At 40.5% G+C, this 17,280-nt stretch overlaps 1 protein-coding gene across 1 annotated transcript in view; it reads right to left on the reverse strand.

The window, feature by feature from the left end:
* The window catches only part of TDRD12 (tudor domain containing 12), a 74,019-nt gene that overhangs the window by 12,300 nt on the left and 44,439 nt on the right, over window positions 1-17,280 (reverse strand). Inside the window, exons 17-23 of the mRNA XM_089902467.1 lie at window positions 17,136-17,264; window positions 16,239-16,356; window positions 15,494-15,633; window positions 15,140-15,360; window positions 12,536-12,635; window positions 1,395-1,582; window positions 441-651 (exon numbers count right to left, since the gene is read on the reverse strand). Coding sequence (XP_089758593.1) covers window positions 441-651; window positions 1,395-1,582; window positions 12,536-12,635; window positions 15,140-15,360; window positions 15,494-15,633; window positions 16,239-16,356; window positions 17,136-17,264 — 1,107 coding nt within the window. The remainder of the gene's footprint in view (window positions 1-440; window positions 652-1,394; window positions 1,583-12,535; window positions 12,636-15,139; window positions 15,361-15,493; window positions 15,634-16,238; window positions 16,357-17,135; window positions 17,265-17,280) is intronic.

Genomic DNA, 17,280 nt, shown 5'->3' on the forward strand with positions numbered 1-17,280 from the left:
ACGTCCCCTCCTTTGGAAGCTTTTCTGGACTCTCTCTCTCTTTCCTTGCCCAGCTTCCCAAGCCCAGTGGAATTACCTGGTCCCTCTGGCAAGTGTCCATCACCTATGTGCCCCCCCCCCCCCGTGACACGGGTATCCACTTTTCTAAGCGCGTACACTGTTTATTCTCTTTAAGTAACAGCCAGTTTATTTTTAGCACAGTGCATATTTTACACCCAAAGTGTGTGAGCACTAATGACGACCATGGCCCATCGCGCCCGGCCTCTCTGAGGGCTCAGAGCTAGTCTACACGTAGCGCTGTGAGTGCGTTCCTGACCAGAAACATGAAGCAGTTAACCCAAACCCAATACTCCAAATTGAAATACACCTCAATTCTGTGTATATTCTGGGTTAAATATACTCTGAAAGTCAACAAAATATAAAAAGCCCAAATAACTCACCTTTGGATTCCATTCAATTTCATTGTCCGCGGGTTTCACTCTACAAACGATAAACTCCACGGCTTGAGGGGGCAGAGTGTGGAAACTTTCTGGGAGGTGAAGCAACTGGTCTCTTGTGATGAGTTTGGTCCTGCCTTCATCTATGAACTTCACAAGGACATTATCCAGGGCCCACGTGTCCTCCTTCTGGCTCATCTCCAACACCTGAACCCTACAGGACAACAGTGGCCTCAGTCTAACACAGAGACCCAAAGGGAAACCATCGTCGCCCCGGCTTCCTCGTTAGAAGCAAACCACACGAAAGTTCCCTAAACTGCACGGCTTTACTCCATACTAGAAATAAAATAACTGGAGTCATCAAGAGCACTTAGCCATGATTTATTCAATTCAAGTATACCTATGTATAAAAACTAGTGCAGTACTTTGCATAAAGGAAATTCCTTTATCTGACAACACAAGAAAAATTAACATAGCAAATTAAATGTGCCAAGGTTCTCAATCTGGGCTATCACCAAGCGGGGACGGGTGGGGCCTTCGAGGGCCATCGGTGCAAACAGGCACACGAGGCAGGATGGAACGCTGACAGTGCCACTTCTTGGGCTGACCTAGCTAACTTACATAACCTCACCAGGGCTCAGTCTGCTTATCTGTAAAATGGGAGCTGTGCCCACTTTATGGGAATTTTGTAAGAATTAAGTGAGCCGATGACTGTCCGTATGTAAATGTCACACTGTCATCCACGCTCTGTGCTCAGCAGCCCCAGGGCAGATGAGCCTCGAGAGAACAGCGGAGCCGGACCAGGGTGAACACGACCCCACCACCACCCTCCGGGGAGGCGGCCAGGCTCAGTGTGTACACCGGTCATGTGGACAGAGATGAAAACAGGGATCCAACACCACCTGAAGTCACCTTATGCGTCACAGCTTTTAGAGATGAAATAAAGAGACATTTTACCTGTGAAAAACTACTTTTTCTGCTAATCCATATAATCCAAATTTCTCCACCTTTTCAACAGTTGTTTTATTACTGGAATCTTCAAAATACGCTTTCATTTCAGCAGTAAGAGTTGCATAAAGATCCACATGTTTATCAACTATACGACCAAAGTAATTTGTTGCATTCAAAATATAAAAGGGTATTATCTGAAACATAAACAGTAAACATATCCAGAAAACAAACTCACTCTAACACACCACTGTAAAGCAACTGTACTCCAATAAAGATGTTAAAAAAAATAAAATAAAATAAAATCCCTTCAAAAAAAAAAAAAATAACAGGGCTTCCCTGGTGGCGCAGCGGTAGAGAATCTGCCTGCCAAGGCAGGGGACACGGGTTCGAGCCCTGGTCTGGGAAGATCCCACATGCCGCAGAGCAACTAGGCCCATGAGCCACAGCTACTGAGCCTGCGCGTCTGGAGCCTGCGCTCCACAACAGGAGAGGCCGTGATAGTGAGAGGCCCGCGCACCGCGATGAAGAGTGGCCCCCACTCGCTGCAACTAGAGAAAGCCCTCGCACAGAAACGAAGACCCAACACAGCCAAAAATAAACAAATTAATTAATTAATTAATTTATAAAAACCCAAAAAGCCAAAAACCTCAATCTGAAGCAAAGGGGTATCTGCAGAAGTCAGCACCTGACCTAAGAGCCCAAAGCACACAACAGGGATTTAAAAATAAACTAGGAAACTGACCAAAAAACAAAATAAAAACCTTAGCATACACACAAATAATTATAGTTTCACTTTAAATCTAATGGAAGTGGTTTGGGTAAATATTAGTTTAAAGCTTTATTATTAGTAAGTGTTCCTTTGTTTACTTTTTAACTGCACTTTATAAAAATCCTTTAAAAAAATAGCCTCCTTGTCTCTTGAGCCCTTTCTGAAGTATTTTAGTAAGAGCCTGCTGTGTACGAGGCACAAGGAACACAGAGAGGAAGCATGTCCTACAGGGACCCTAAGCAACCATGGGTGGACAGATGTGCCACAGCTGGTGTGTGGTCAAGAAGACAACTCTTCACAGGCAAGCGTACGCAGGGTTATTGGCATGTGTTGGGGTGTCGGTGTGCACAGGTAAAGAGTACGGAGGAGGCACTCCAGACAGGGGGCAAACAGTATGCATTAGGGCAGGGAGCCCTGGCTACAGAGCGGGAGTGAGCAGATGGCAGGAGTGAGCAGTGGTTATTTGGTGGGGTGGCAGAGAGGGCAGTGCCATCTGGGAGGCAAGGCAGGCAGGGGAGAGGTCACCCCTTGTGACCAAAAGGTGCTGGATCTCACAGGGCTGACAGCCTGTGGCTCTCCTCTGTGCTCGCCCCCCCACCAGCTTCATTGCCTGCACCCCTCACACTCGCCATAAGCTTTGTCCTACTCCACAAACATTCCACATAACTCCTACCTCAGGGCCTTTGCACTTGCTGCTTCCTCTGCCTGGAATATTCTTCCCTAGATAGTCTCATGGCTGGATCCTTCTTATCATTTGGCCCTCAGGGCAGTTGACCACTCCTCAGAGGGCCCCTCCCTGCCTCTAATTTCCAAAGGGCCCCGTGTCCCCCAGCACACAGCGCAGAACTTCACTGCATTTCATCCTCTCCGCAGCACTGTCACCATCTTACTCACTGCTGACCATCCCCACTGGAAGGTGAGCCGGGAGAGGACAAGTAGCACGTCTATCATGGTTCCCAACCCAGCCATCCTCCAGCCCGTGGAGAATCTGCCTCAGGGAACCCCCAGTGCTCTGTCAAGCCGGCCCTCATCTCGGGCAGGGAATTCAGTACTCCTTCTAGCCTGGCAGATGGCGTCTCCCAGGGAGTCTTCTCCCCTATGGTTTAGGGGCCCCAGCAACCTGGCATCCCAGACAGAAGCCCACTGGGTGACAGGAGGTGCAGGGGATGGGAAAAACTCTCACTACAATGTTATGAGAGCTTGGCAGGACATAAAATACACTCCAACTGCAAATATATTTTTTGCAAGATGCACAAAGAAAAGTAACAGAGAAAATATACTAAGATGCCAATGGTGACTGTTTTAGGATGACAGGAATAAGGGGAGAGTTCCTTTTCCCCCACATTTCCTAAGTTAGAAGGGTCTGTGTTCAGCACACACTGATGAACAAAGTCCAGGCCCGAGCAGGCATCAGTCTGTGGCAGTCCCCTCCACACGGCATCAGCACATCCACGACACACTGAGCGGCAGAACGGAGGTGGCAAAAAGCAGCTTGTGGACTGGACTCTCCTGACAGGAGGCGGAGAGCGTGAGGCCTCCAGACAGGTGACCCACTCTTCCTGGTTCCAGCACCGAACATCCTGGGTGGCGGGAAACCCCTCAGTCCTGGGCACATGGGAGGGTCCCTTCTGGCCACACACCTCCCCACCTGTTTCGATTCCCCTCTCGCCAGTAATTCAGTTTGTTACGGTTGCAGGGCACAAGGTAAGATACAGAAATCAATCACATTTCTAAAACAATTAGAAAATGAAGTTTAAGGAAAAATAACAATGACCTCCAAAAACATGAAATACTAGGGATAAGTTTAACACAAAAAGTAAAAGATCCATCTACTGAGAACTGTAACACATTGCTTAGAAAATTAAAGATGACCGAGACAAACGGAGTGATATGCCACGTTAACGGACTAAGAAGACTCAGTACTGCTAAGATGTCAGTTCTTCCTTATTAATCTATAGACTTGAAACCGAGTAGGACCCTGTGGGGCCTTCCCACGGCAGACCCCTCCCCCATAGCCTCTGCTTTAGCTTCTCTCTGAAGTACCCAGGTAATTGTATCTGTGCATGTTTCCTGAGTTGTTTTACAGATGTGAAAACCCCTCACCAAATAGAACATGTTAACTGCTTGATGACCAATGAGCACATAGCCCCCAGGCCTCCTGGGGCCTAAGGATTGATAATGTTAACCCCCGGGACACCACTCTGTTATCTCAGCATCAACCAATCAGAGAATTGTGCAGGAGCTGATCACCTACCCTGTCACTCCCCATCCCTCACCTGGCCTTAAAAATGGTTTCCTGAAACCCACTGGGGAGTTGCGGGTTTTTAAAGCAAGAGCCACCCGTTCTCCTTGTATTGGCACCTTACACTAGACGCTCACTTCCTTCACTACCACCTGGTGTCAGCAGAGCGGCTTTACCATGCACACAGGCAAGTGGACCCAAGGTTGGTTCGGTATCAGACTCAATGCAATGCCAAGCAAAATCCCACCACGATTCTAAGTATAATAGATATTGGTAACCTGATTCTAAAATTTTATATGGACACACGAAGTAATAGTCAAAAGGATAATGAAGAAGACAGGCAAAGTTGGAAGACTTACCCACCAGTTTTCAAGATTATAAAGCTACAGTAATCAAGCCAGCGTGATACTGTATAAGGACAAAGAAACCAAGGAGCAGAATAAAGAATTCAGAAATCAGGACTTCCCTGGTGGTCTAGTGGTTAAGAATCTGCCTTCCAGTGCAGGGGACGCAGGTTCGATCCCTGGTCGGGGAACTAAGAACCCACATGCAAGGGGGGCAACTAAGCTTGCGTACTCTAGAGCCTGCGTACCACACCCAGAGAGCCCATGCACTGTAACAAAGAGCCCGCGTGCTGCAACTAAGATCTGACACAGCCAAATAAATAAATAAATAGTAAAAAAAAAAAAAAAAAAAAAGAATTCAGAAATCACATATATGGTCTCCTAATTTTTGTCAAAGGTGTCAACATAATTTAGGGGGAAAAGAAGGTCTTTATACTAAATGATGCTGGAGCAACCAATTATCCAGAAGAAAAAACCTTGCCTCCCTTTAAAAAACTCTGCCACACACGAAAGTTAATTTGAGGTGGATCACAGAGCTAAATGTAAAACTATACAGCTTCTAGAATAAAAACACTGGGAAAAATCTTTGCAACCATATGGTAGGCAAAGATTTCTTATGGCATGAAAAGCACAAAATACAAAATAAAAAAGTAAAAAACTAGGCTTCATCAAAATTAAAAACTTTTGCTCTTCCACTGGGAGAAAACATTTGCAATATATCTGACAAAGGATATCTAGAATATATAAAGAACTGTTAAAACTCAACGAGAAGGAAACCCAAATAAAAAATGGGCAAGAATTCTAAACAGAAAGTTAACAAGAGAAGAGATACAAATGGCTAGTAAGCAGTGGAAAGATGTCTAAGATTCTTTATCTCCAGGGTAACACAAATAAGATAACAGTGCAAATGCAAAGAGTGGCAAAAATTACAGACTGAGAATACCAAGTACTGATGAGAATGTGGACCAACTGGAATTCTTGCGTGCAGTGCTGGTCAGAATGTGAATGGTGCCACCTCTTTAGAAAACTGTTCGGCAGTTTCTTACAAACATACACTTACCATATGACTCAGCAATTCCACTCCTAGGTCTTACTCCAGAGAAAAGAACATGTACTGTCAAAGATGTAACACAAATGATCGAAGCAGCCAGAAACTGTCAACAACACAAATGTCCATCAATTTGTGAACAGACAAACATACAGTGGAATCCTACACAGCAATAAAATAGAACAAAACAGGCGAATCTCAAAGATAATACACTGAGTAACAGAAATCAGACTCAAAAGACCACATACTGTACAATTCCATTAATATGAAATTCCAGTAAAAGACAAAACCATAGTGACAGAAAGCAGATCCCCTGGGAACCAGGGGTATGGGGGTATGTAATTTAAAAACTCCCTGCAAACAAAAGTCCAGGACCAGATGGCTCCACTGGGGAATTCTACCAAACATACAAAGAACAACTATTACCAATCCTTCTCAAACTCTTCCAAAAGATTGAAGAGGAGGGAACACTCCCAAAGTCATTCTATGAAGCCACTATCACCCTGATACCAAAAGCAAAGATAATACCACAAAATAAAATCACAGGCCAATATCTTTGATGAATATAGTTGCAAAAATTGTCAATCAAATATTAGCAAACTGAATCCAACAACACATAAAAAAGATCACACACCACGATCAAGTTGGATTCATCCCAGTCAGGGCCACAAGGATGGTTCAACATATGCAAATCAAAAAATGTGATACACTCCATCAACAAAAGTAAAGATAAAAACCACATGGTCATCTCAATAGATGTAGAAAAAGCATCTGATAAAATTCAGTATCCATTCATGATAAAAACTCTTACCAAAGTGGGTATAGAGGGAACATATCTCAACATAATAAAAGCTATTTATGACACATCCACAGCCAACATAACACTCAATGGTAAAAGCTGAAAGCCTTCCTTCCTGTTAAAATCTGGAACAAGACAAGTGTGCCCATTCCCACCACTTCTATTCAGTGTAGTATTGGAAGTCCTAGCCACAGCAATCAGACAAGAGAAAGAAATAAAAGGCATCCAAACTGGAAGAGAAGAGGTGAAAGTATCATTATAGGCAGACGACATGATACTGTATATAGAAAACCCTGAAGACTCCACACAAAAACTGCTAGAACTGATGAATGAACTCAGCAAGGTAGCAAGATACAAGATTAACATACAGAAATTTGTTGCATGTCTTTATGCTAACAATGAAATATCAGAAAGGGAAAGTAAAAAAAAAAAAAAAAATCCCTTTTAAAAATAAAATACTTAGGAATCAACCTGACCAAGGATGTGAAAGACTTGTATGTTCAGAACTATAAAACACTGATAACGGAAATTGAAGATGATTCAATAGAAAGCTATCTCATGCTCTTGGACTGGAAGAATTAATATGGTTAAAATGGCCACACTACCCAAAGCAATTCACACATTTAGTGTGATCCCTATCAAATTATCCATGACATTTTTCACAGAACTAGAATAATCCTTAAATATATATGGAACCATAAAAGGCCCAGAATTTCCAAAGCAATCCTGAGGAAAAAAAAACAAAACTGGAGGCATAACCCTCCCAGACTTCTGACAATACTACAAAGCTACAGTAATCAGAACAGTGTGATACTGGCACAAAAACAGACATATGGATCAATGGAACAGAATAGAGAGCCCAGAAATAAACCCACACACCTACAGTCAATTAATCTTCAACAAAGGAGGCAAGAATATACAATGGAGAAGACAGTCTCTTCAGCAAGTGGTGTTGGGAAAGCTGGACAGCTGCATGTAAATCAATGAAGTTAGAACACACCCTCACAACATAAACAAAAATAAACTCAAAATGGCTTAAAGACTTAAATATAAGGCATGACACCATAAAACTTCTAGAAGAGAACATAGGCAAAACATTCTCTGACATAAATTGTACCAATGTTTTCTTAGGTCAGTCTCTGAAGGCAACAGAAATAAAAGCAAAAGTACACAAATGGGACCTAATCAAGGTAATAAGCTTTTGCACAGCAAAGGAAACCATAAACAAAATGAAAAGACAACCTATGGAACAGAAGAAAATATTTGCAAATCATGTGACTGACAAGGGCTTAATTTCCCAAATATACAAACAGCTCATACAACTCTAAAACAAAAACAAATAACCCAATGAAAAAATGGGCAGAAGACCACTTCTCCAAAGAAGACACAGAGATGGCCAAAAGGCACATGAAAAGATGCACAACATCACTAAATATTAGAGAAATGCAAATCAAAACTACAATGAGGTACCACCTCACACCGGTCAGAATGGCCATCATTAAAAAGTTTACAAACAATAAATGCTGGAGAGGATGTGGAGAAAAGGGAATCCTCCTACACTGTTGGTGGGAATGTAAATTGGTGCAGACACTATGGAAAACAGCATGGAGGTTCCTTCACAAACTAAAAATAGAGCTAGCATATGATCCAGCAATTCCACTCCTGGGCATATATCCAGAGAAAACTCTGATTCGAAAAGATACATGCACCCCAATGTTCATAGCAGCACTATTTACAACAGTCAAGACATGGAAGCAACCTAAATGTCCATCAACAGATGCATGGATAAAGAAGATGTGGTAATATATACACAATGGAATATTACTCAGCCATAAAAAAGAATGAAATAATGCTATTTGCAGCAACATGGATGGACGTAGAGATGATCATACTGAGTGAAGTAAGCCAGACAGAGAAAGACAAATATTATATGATATCACTTATACATGGAATCTAAAATATGTAAAAAAATAAAAAAAATTTAAAAAATATGTAAAGATAAAAAAAAGATTAAAAAATAAATAAATAAAATGACCTTATTTACGTAACAGAAACAGACTGACAGACACAGAAAACTTACGGTTGCCGAAGAGGAAAGGGGGTGGGGGAGGGATAAATTAGGAGTTTGAGATTAGCTGATACAAACTAATACATATAAAACAGATAAACAACAACAAGGTCCTACTGTATAGCACAGGGAGCTATATTCAATATCCTGTAATAAACCATAATGGAAAAGAATATGAACAAGAATATATATATATATATATATATATATATATATATATATATATATGTATGTATCTGAATCAGTCTTGGCTGTACAACAGAAACTAACACTACATTGAAAATCAACTATACTTCAATAAAGTAAAAAATAAAATTAAATTAAATAAAAAGGAAGGTCTTGGTTAGAGGGGTTCTGGGAAGGTGGCCGCAGTGAGGTGTCATATCTTTTGACTCTCTCTGAATCCCCCACATAAAGACAGACAGAGCAGTGAGACAGCAAAGCCAAAGCCAGGGACATACTGCAACAAAACGTAATTAACAAAATATCCCCATGGACCCCAAAATAAAAGCAAATGAGGATGATAGCATGGGGGAAACTCCAGGTGACCCTGGGTTTGGCACTGACCCTTTGGAGGCAACGACAAAAGCACAGTCTGTGATAGAAAAAATTGGAAAGTTGGACGTCATTAAAATTAAAAACTTCTGCTGTCCAAATGGCACTATAATCATCTTTTAGTATCCACGGAGGATTGGTTCCAGGACCCCCTGTGAACACCAACATTCCTGGATGCTTAAGTCCCTTACATAAAATGCTGTAAGAATTTGCATACAACCTAAGGACAGCCTAAGGATATACTTTAAATCATCTCTAGATTATTCATAATACCTAATACAAGGTAAATGCTATGTAAACAGTTGTACATACAAGGTAAATGCTATGTAAATAGTTGCTGGACCACTGCAAATTCAGGTCTTGCTTGCCAAATATTTTAGATTTGAGGTTGGTTGAATCTACGGATAATGAGAGCTGACTATATAAAGAAAATGAAAAGACAAGCCAATGGCTGGGAGAAAATTTTTACGAAACACGTATCTGATAAGACTGGTATCCAAAATATACAAAGAACGCTTAAAACTCAATAATAAGAGAACAAACAACTCAATTTAAAAAATGGGCAAAAAACCTGAACATATTATCTCACAGCTGTTTCAGCAAAGAAGATTACAGCTGATAAATAAGCATATGAAAAGGTGCTCAACATCACGTCATCAGGGAATTGCAAATTAAGACAATGAGACACCACTACACACCTAACTGAATGGCTAAGATCTAAAACACTGACAACGTCAAATACTGGCAAGGATGTGGAACAACAAGAAGTCTCATTCATTCATTGCTGGTAAGAATGTAAAATGGTATAGTCACTTCAGAAACCAGTTTTGTAGTTTCTTACAAAGCAAAACATAGTCTTACTATATACATAATCACACACAACAGTCACACTCTGGTATTTACCCAAATGAGTTGAAAACTTCTGTCTACACAAAAACCTGCACTTGAATATTTATCCTAGCATTATTCATAACTGCCAAAAATTGGAAGCAACCAAGATGCCCTTCAATAGGTGAATGGATAAACAAACTGTAGTATATTCAGCAATAAAAAGAAACTATTAAGCCACAAAAAGGCATGGAAGAATCTTAAATGCAAACTGCTAAATGAAAGAAGCCAGTTCTAAAAACCTACACCCTGTATGATTGCAACTATATGACATTTTGAAAAAGGCAAAACTGCAGAGACGGTAAAAAGATCGGTGACTGCTAGGAATTCTGGGGAAGAGGTAAAGGGATGGACAGATGGAGTGCACAGGGGATTTTCAGGGCAGTGAAAGTATTCTGTGTGATACTGTAATGGTGGATATGTGTCATCATACACTTGGCAAAGTCCATAGAACGTACACTACAAGGAGTGAACCTTAACTTAAACTGTAGGCTTTAGTTAATAATAATTATCAATACTGGCTCATCTATTATCACACATGTACCACAATAATGAAAGATGCTAATAATAGGGGAAACTGGTGGGGGGTGCCGGGGGAGAGTACAGGGGAACTCTGTATTTTCTGCTCAGTTTTTCTGTAAAACTAAAACTGCTCAAAAAAATACAATCTATTAATTTAGATAACAACAACAAAAATAGCAGATGAGTAAAAACCACCCGCATCACAAGACCCGCGTGGTATCACTGTGTGTGCAGGAAGCAGCACTGGGAGGTACGAGCTCGTCTGAAAGACTAGCAACAGGAGGATTCCACAAGAGGCAGCAGGTGTTCACTGAAAACACGGTGGGCCTGGGTGACAAGGGCAGCTGCACCGGAAGGCTTTCCTGCATTCTGATAGTGGGTGAAGGCTGGGCCCCTGTGAAATCTCCAAACCGTTCACCCAGGGACAAGAGAGATGAAGGAAGAGAAAGGCCAGATGTACCTGGGTGAGGGGCACAGAGCCAGGGCATCCCCAAAAATCTCAGAAACCGTGTTTTCATTTTTTTTTTTTTTTAACCAGACATGGAAACAACAGAAATGGAAACTCTGTGAAATTAGAAAAGTTATCCTGACCCACACCTCCTCCTCAAATTTAAGGAAAAGGAATTTTATCGAAAAATGAGCAACAGCAGAGCATCAAGGTCAAATCCCATATTAAGTTACAATAATAAAAAAGAGAATAAGCAGCAGAATAACAGTCCCTAGAGACAATGAAGGCCACCAGAAAAATGTATCCACAAAATAGATGGAAACTGTGCTCCAATTTCAAAACTAGCTGCCTTTTAGCTTATTAAGAAAATGACGTATGATATAAAAGAACCACATATATCAGAATTTTTAAATGTAGAAATGAGGTGATAGAACTTGGGAAAGAATCAGAAATTAAAGACGAAAATCATTTCATCAATGAAAACTGTATGGGGTTGAACGGTAATCCATGCCTCCCGCCACGCCCCCAAAGAAAGCTGTCTCTGTGCTAACTCCCACGATCTGTGACTGTGACCTTATTTGGAAAAAAGGTGCTTGCAGATGTAAGTAAGTATCTCTGGGCGAGGAGGTCACTGTGGATTATGGGGGTGGGCCCTTTATCCATTGACAAGTGTGCTTTGTAAGAGGCACAGAGAGTGTGAAGAGGAGGCAGAGACTGGAGAGATGTGGCCACGAGGTGAAGACAGGCCAGGGCACGCCTGGAGTCAACAGCAGCTGGAAGAAGCAGGAAAGGGAGTCTTCAGACCGAGCACAGCCTGCTGACACCTTGATTTCAAACTCTGGCTTCCAGGACTGTGAGAGAATAAACTTGTGCTGTTTTAAGGCAGCCAGTTCATGGTATTTGTACAACAGCCCCAGGAAACGAGTACAGCATAGCCACACAAGGAGGAGCACAAGCATGAATGAACATAACAGATTCGCCCTAAGGGAAAGGGAAGGTGAAGGCAGAACACTCAAACTCAAAAAGAAAGGAAGAAATAATTAAAAAAAAAAAAAAAGAAAAAAGATTCACAAGAAAGTGACAACTCAACTCAGCAATTCTATCTGTATCTCAGAATATTCCCCAAAGGAATAATCATGGATGATCTGAAAAGGTTCGTGTAATCATCGCATTATTTTTAATAGTCCCCGAAGGGAAACAACTTTCTTTCTAAAAAGATAACTAAGAAATCCCTAAATTTAAGTGGTTTATCTATCTTCCAATTTGATCTTGGTTTTCTGAACGAACTGGCACCTTGAAATAAGGCACCGTATGAGAACCCTTAAAATAAGTGCCTACTGTCAGATTAATGGTGGTAATTAGTACTGTCATAATTGCCTTCTATTAAATTCTACCTCTTAAAGAATGAAAGCTGTTCATTAAAATGACCATTAATCATTGGACAAGTTCTTTAATAGGACTTACTTTTATGTATCCAGACACTGGTAGAGTTTGGTTGGATAACTTCCTTGGCATGTCTACTTCTGGATTAACATGGTGTCGATCAGGACAGATCCTTTTGTCTCTGAAAAAAAGGAACAGGATTTTAAAACCAGGAAAAAAAACCCAACAATTTTCAACATGAATTTTAAAGTATTCACCAGGAAAATTAATCTAGAATCGAAATCAGAGAACTTGTATTCCGAACGCTGTAAAGTTAAGTAACCAAATGCTGTAAAGCTAATTAGATCCCTCAGATGACACTAACAGTGTGTAAATAAGTGGAAAGGATCCCAAAATCTAACTGGCACTGAGTAAACTTAAAGGACAGAGTTGCTGCATTATTTCTCCAGACAGTCTTAAATGCAGTACGTAAATGAACAAAATACACTTCCAAAGTAAAGACTCCGAATCAGAAACACATCACTATAACCCACAACAGGGGCCAGTGAACCTCTAAACCAGGAGCCATTCCGTAACCCAAACTGAGAAATAGTTAAAGCTTCAGTTTTAAAATTCAATATTTTATGTAAAGGCATAATGGAAATTGCTGCTAATAACCTGGATAATGTACATAATTCAAAGAAGTTAATTTCAATAGTTATCTTAAAATTAAATTCAATCCAGTAGATATCTAACAGACATCTACTACTCAGTCCCAGAGATCCACCGATCAAGTATTGGCATCGTGTCTGGATCCCTGACTCAGGGATCTCCTGACTGTTAAGATATATCCATGTTCTCCAAATTGATTCATATCATCAATGCAGTTATCAAAATTCCAGCAATGTTTTTGAAGAAACTGACAACCCTTTCTAAAATAAACATGGAGATGCATTAGACTTAAAATGCCAAAACAACCCTGAAGAAGAACAAAGTTGGAGGACTTAAATACCATTTCCCAAGACCCACTATAAGCTACAGTACTTAAAAAAGTGTAGTACTGGTGTAAGAATAGACAAATAGACCAATGTAACAGAGAGAGTCCACAAATGGATCACATATACTATCGTCTGGGTTATGTCAAAGGCTCCAACTCAGTGAGAACACAACAGTGTTTTAAATAAAGAATGCTGGAGCAAGAGACTATCCATACAGAAAAAAGTAAACCTTGCCCCATATCAAACACTATACACAAAAATTAATTCAATATAGATTACATGCCTACATGTGAAAGCTAAATCTATAAAACTTCTAGAAGAAAATATAGAAGAATGTCTTCATGATCTAGAGATAGGCAATTTATTTCTTATATTAAAACACAATAAAACAGTAACCATAAAACATTTCATCAAAATTAAAAATGTCTGTCCATTGAAAGACTCTTAAAAGAGTGAAAAGGCAAGCCACAGACTGGGAGAAGTTTCTCAAAGCATATATGCATATCTCTGACAAAGCAGTTGTATCAAGAATAAACAAATTATTCCTATAAACCAGTAAATACCCCATTTTAAAAATGGGCAAAAGACCTGAACAGGCATTTCACAAAAAAGGATGTCAAATGTCCTACAATCATGTTGAAAAGCCATTCAACGTCATGAATTCTTAGGGAAATGCAAATTAAAATAACAATGGTTTTCCCCTACACCCCCATGAATACTAAGTGTTGGTGAGGATACAGAGCAACCCAAACTCCCTCACACACACCTGGTGGGATCATAAGATGACCAACCGCTCTGGCAAAGTTAAACACAAGTCTACCCCATGACCCAGCAATACCACTCCAGAGTATAATATATACCCAAGAGAAACGGGTGCATATTTCCAGAAAAGGACACGTGCAAGAGTGTTCATGGAAGCTTCATACATAATACAACTCACAGGCCCGTCAAGGGTAGAATGGGTATATACATCATGATATATTCATATAACAGAATTTTTAAAAAATATTTATTTATTTATTTTGCTGCGTCAGGTCTTAATCGCAGCACACGGGATCTTCGTTGTGGTACTTGGGATCTTTTGTTGTGGTGCGCGGGCTCTTCATTGCGGCACGCGGGCTTCTCTCTAGTTGTGGCGTGCGGGTTTTCTCTCTCTAGTTGTGGCGCGGGTTCCAGAGCGTGTGGACTCTGTAGCAGTTTGTGGCACACGGGCTCTCTAGTTGAGGTGTGTGGGCTCAGTAGTTGTGGCACATGGGCTTAGCTGCCCTGTGGGATGTGGGATGCTAGTTCCCCGACCAGGGATCGAGCCTGCGTCCCCTGCATTGGAAGGTGGATTCTTTACCACTGGACCACCAGGGGAGTCCCCACACAATGGAATTCTAAGCCACAAAATAAATAAATAAATAAAATACCAATACATGCAACAACATGGATGAATGCCACAGACAGTATTGATAGATGGAGCACACTACAATTCCATGTATATAAAATTCTAAAACAAGCAAAATTAGTCAGTGCTGGTAGACAGAGTGAGGGCGGTTACTTCAAATTGGGAAGGAACAGGAGGGGATCTTGCAGGGGCTCCCTCAGAGCTGGGCCGTGGCTCACAGGGGTCGCATATGCATGTAACAACCATCAAGCTGTAAACTTATCGTCTGTGCAGTTTACTGTATGCCACATGTCAGTTATAAAAAAGATGACAGCTTACTTGCAAAAACCAAAAGCCTTAAGATACGGACAAAGAGGCCTCCTGGCTTTTTTATCTTCTTTGGCTTCCAGAACCCCTGCAGTAAACTCGTAGAGCTCTGAAGGAATCTTGGTATCTGCTCGCTCCAAGTAGCGCACGACACCAACTGCGTGGCAGGCATTTCCCTCCGTCAGCAGCAATACAGATTTGGTTTTTTTCTCTCTCTGTTCTGCAGGAGAACCCTTAAAATTGGGGGTGAATAAAGGAAGCGGATCATCCATACCAGTCTAAATGATCAAACTTTCTGGACTCTGCATTTGTCATTATGTGGAAAATGCCAGTGAAACATTAAATGATAATATAAGTTAATCAAACCTGTTCAGTTAAACTCTGAAAATGATCAGACATGCAGTACAGGCGTCCACCAAAAATTTTCGGCGAGGAAGGAAAGCTGAAGTGAATCACACACGTGGCATCGGTGACGGCCAAGAGTGGTGCGCAATCATCTGTTAAGGCTGGAGAAAAGGATTCGGACAATTTCAAATGAAGCTGGAATTTTACTGCACATACTTTACAGAACAATTCCAGGAACCATGCTTCAAAACATTTCTTTACTGCATTTTACTTTTCAGATGCAAAGAAACTTCCTTCCCATTTCTTTTCCCAAAATGTCAAAGCCCAGTAATTAAATTCCAGAGAAAAGTGGTCTCCTTTTTAACTCGAAAAATGCCTCTATTACAAATCTTGGCTGCCCATATGGTTTTCACTTATTTTATACATTCTGACTTTTATATTTCCAATATTAAATTTAACAATCATTTACGACAAGCTTCATCATAGGCATATACATATGACAGTGATCCTTGAGCTGGAACTGCAGGGAGCACGGCTAGCCCAAGGGCCGCTCGCTGCCTACTAACCTGAGACACTTGGATTCCACCTCAGTATCAAAATCATAGTCAAGGTTAATTTTCACTTTGAAATTCACATTACTAATACATTCTCAATAAATCTGGGAAATGATGAGAAATTTGGAGGAGGTAAATAAATTAATGAATTGAAGACATGATTCCTATTAGCTCAGCCTTCTCTAAATACAAGTAGAAATTAAAATACTTACCTAATACAATGTGAGAACCAGAACTTAACTTCTTCTTCCACTGTTCTGAAACACTTTTTAAATTAAAAATCATTTCTTTATGCATTTTCAAACAAAATATGGAACTGCTTTCTACTACCTAAAGATGAAACCAAAGGGGCCAGTTCACAGTCAGGAACATAAGCTTGAAGATAATTTTTCATCAATAATTATCGATACAAATCATTTAAAATTATCTGTGAGGGTCTCACCTCACTGATCCACTAATTCTAAGAATGAAATGGTTGTAAATTTAAAGAAATATATTTTCAAAATTCTATGGTTTATATCTAAAAACTTGCTCCAGTGAAACAAACATTATTTTGCTAAAACTATTTTCCTTCCTTTTGAAATAACGTGTACATACATATATGTGCGTGTATATATACTTGTGTGCATGTATACTTACCTACACAGATTATCTGTAGAGATATGTATACGTATACATGAAATTTATGGTACTATTGTCAAGAGGGTACTGTTGTTTTTCACTATACCTGCTAGTTCATTTTTGCTAAAGGTCGGTGCACTACTGATTCTTTTGTATTTGGCCTCATTTCTACACTTTAGCATTAATTTATATACAATTAGATTAAATAAATCTTTGGCCAATTTATTTGGCTTTTTTGGCTAAATGATGATATGCTTTAGCATTATCGTCTCTATTTTCTTAAATAGAGGGTTCAGAAGATGTTGGCACTTCTTCATGAACCAGATCCTTTTCATGCTCTGCCAGGTCCCCCTTGTGGACCGCTGGCTTCCATGGGAAGGCTATTTCCCCGTCAAATACGTAACTACTCCAGGTAATTCTCTGGTGACTCAAGATTCAACCACAGTTTAAACAAGTAGTAAGAACGTTTCATGTGTGGAAGGGCTCACCTTACACACTATTTCTGTTTCAGCTACAGAACCGGTGAAGATCAAGGTCTTTTGTGCCTGACTTGGAACGAAATCAAGAGTTTGGAGTAAAGTGGAGGTCTTTTCACATTCCAGGCAAAGATGTACTACCTGGTAATGAAATGCA

This window comes from Delphinapterus leucas, chromosome 20 (genome assembly GCF_059928025.1).
Source record: "Delphinapterus leucas isolate spDelLeu-1000000601 "Yukka" chromosome 20, BTC_Dleu_Yukka2, whole genome shotgun sequence".
Taxonomy (NCBI): Eukaryota; Metazoa; Chordata; class Mammalia; order Artiodactyla; family Monodontidae; genus Delphinapterus; species Delphinapterus leucas.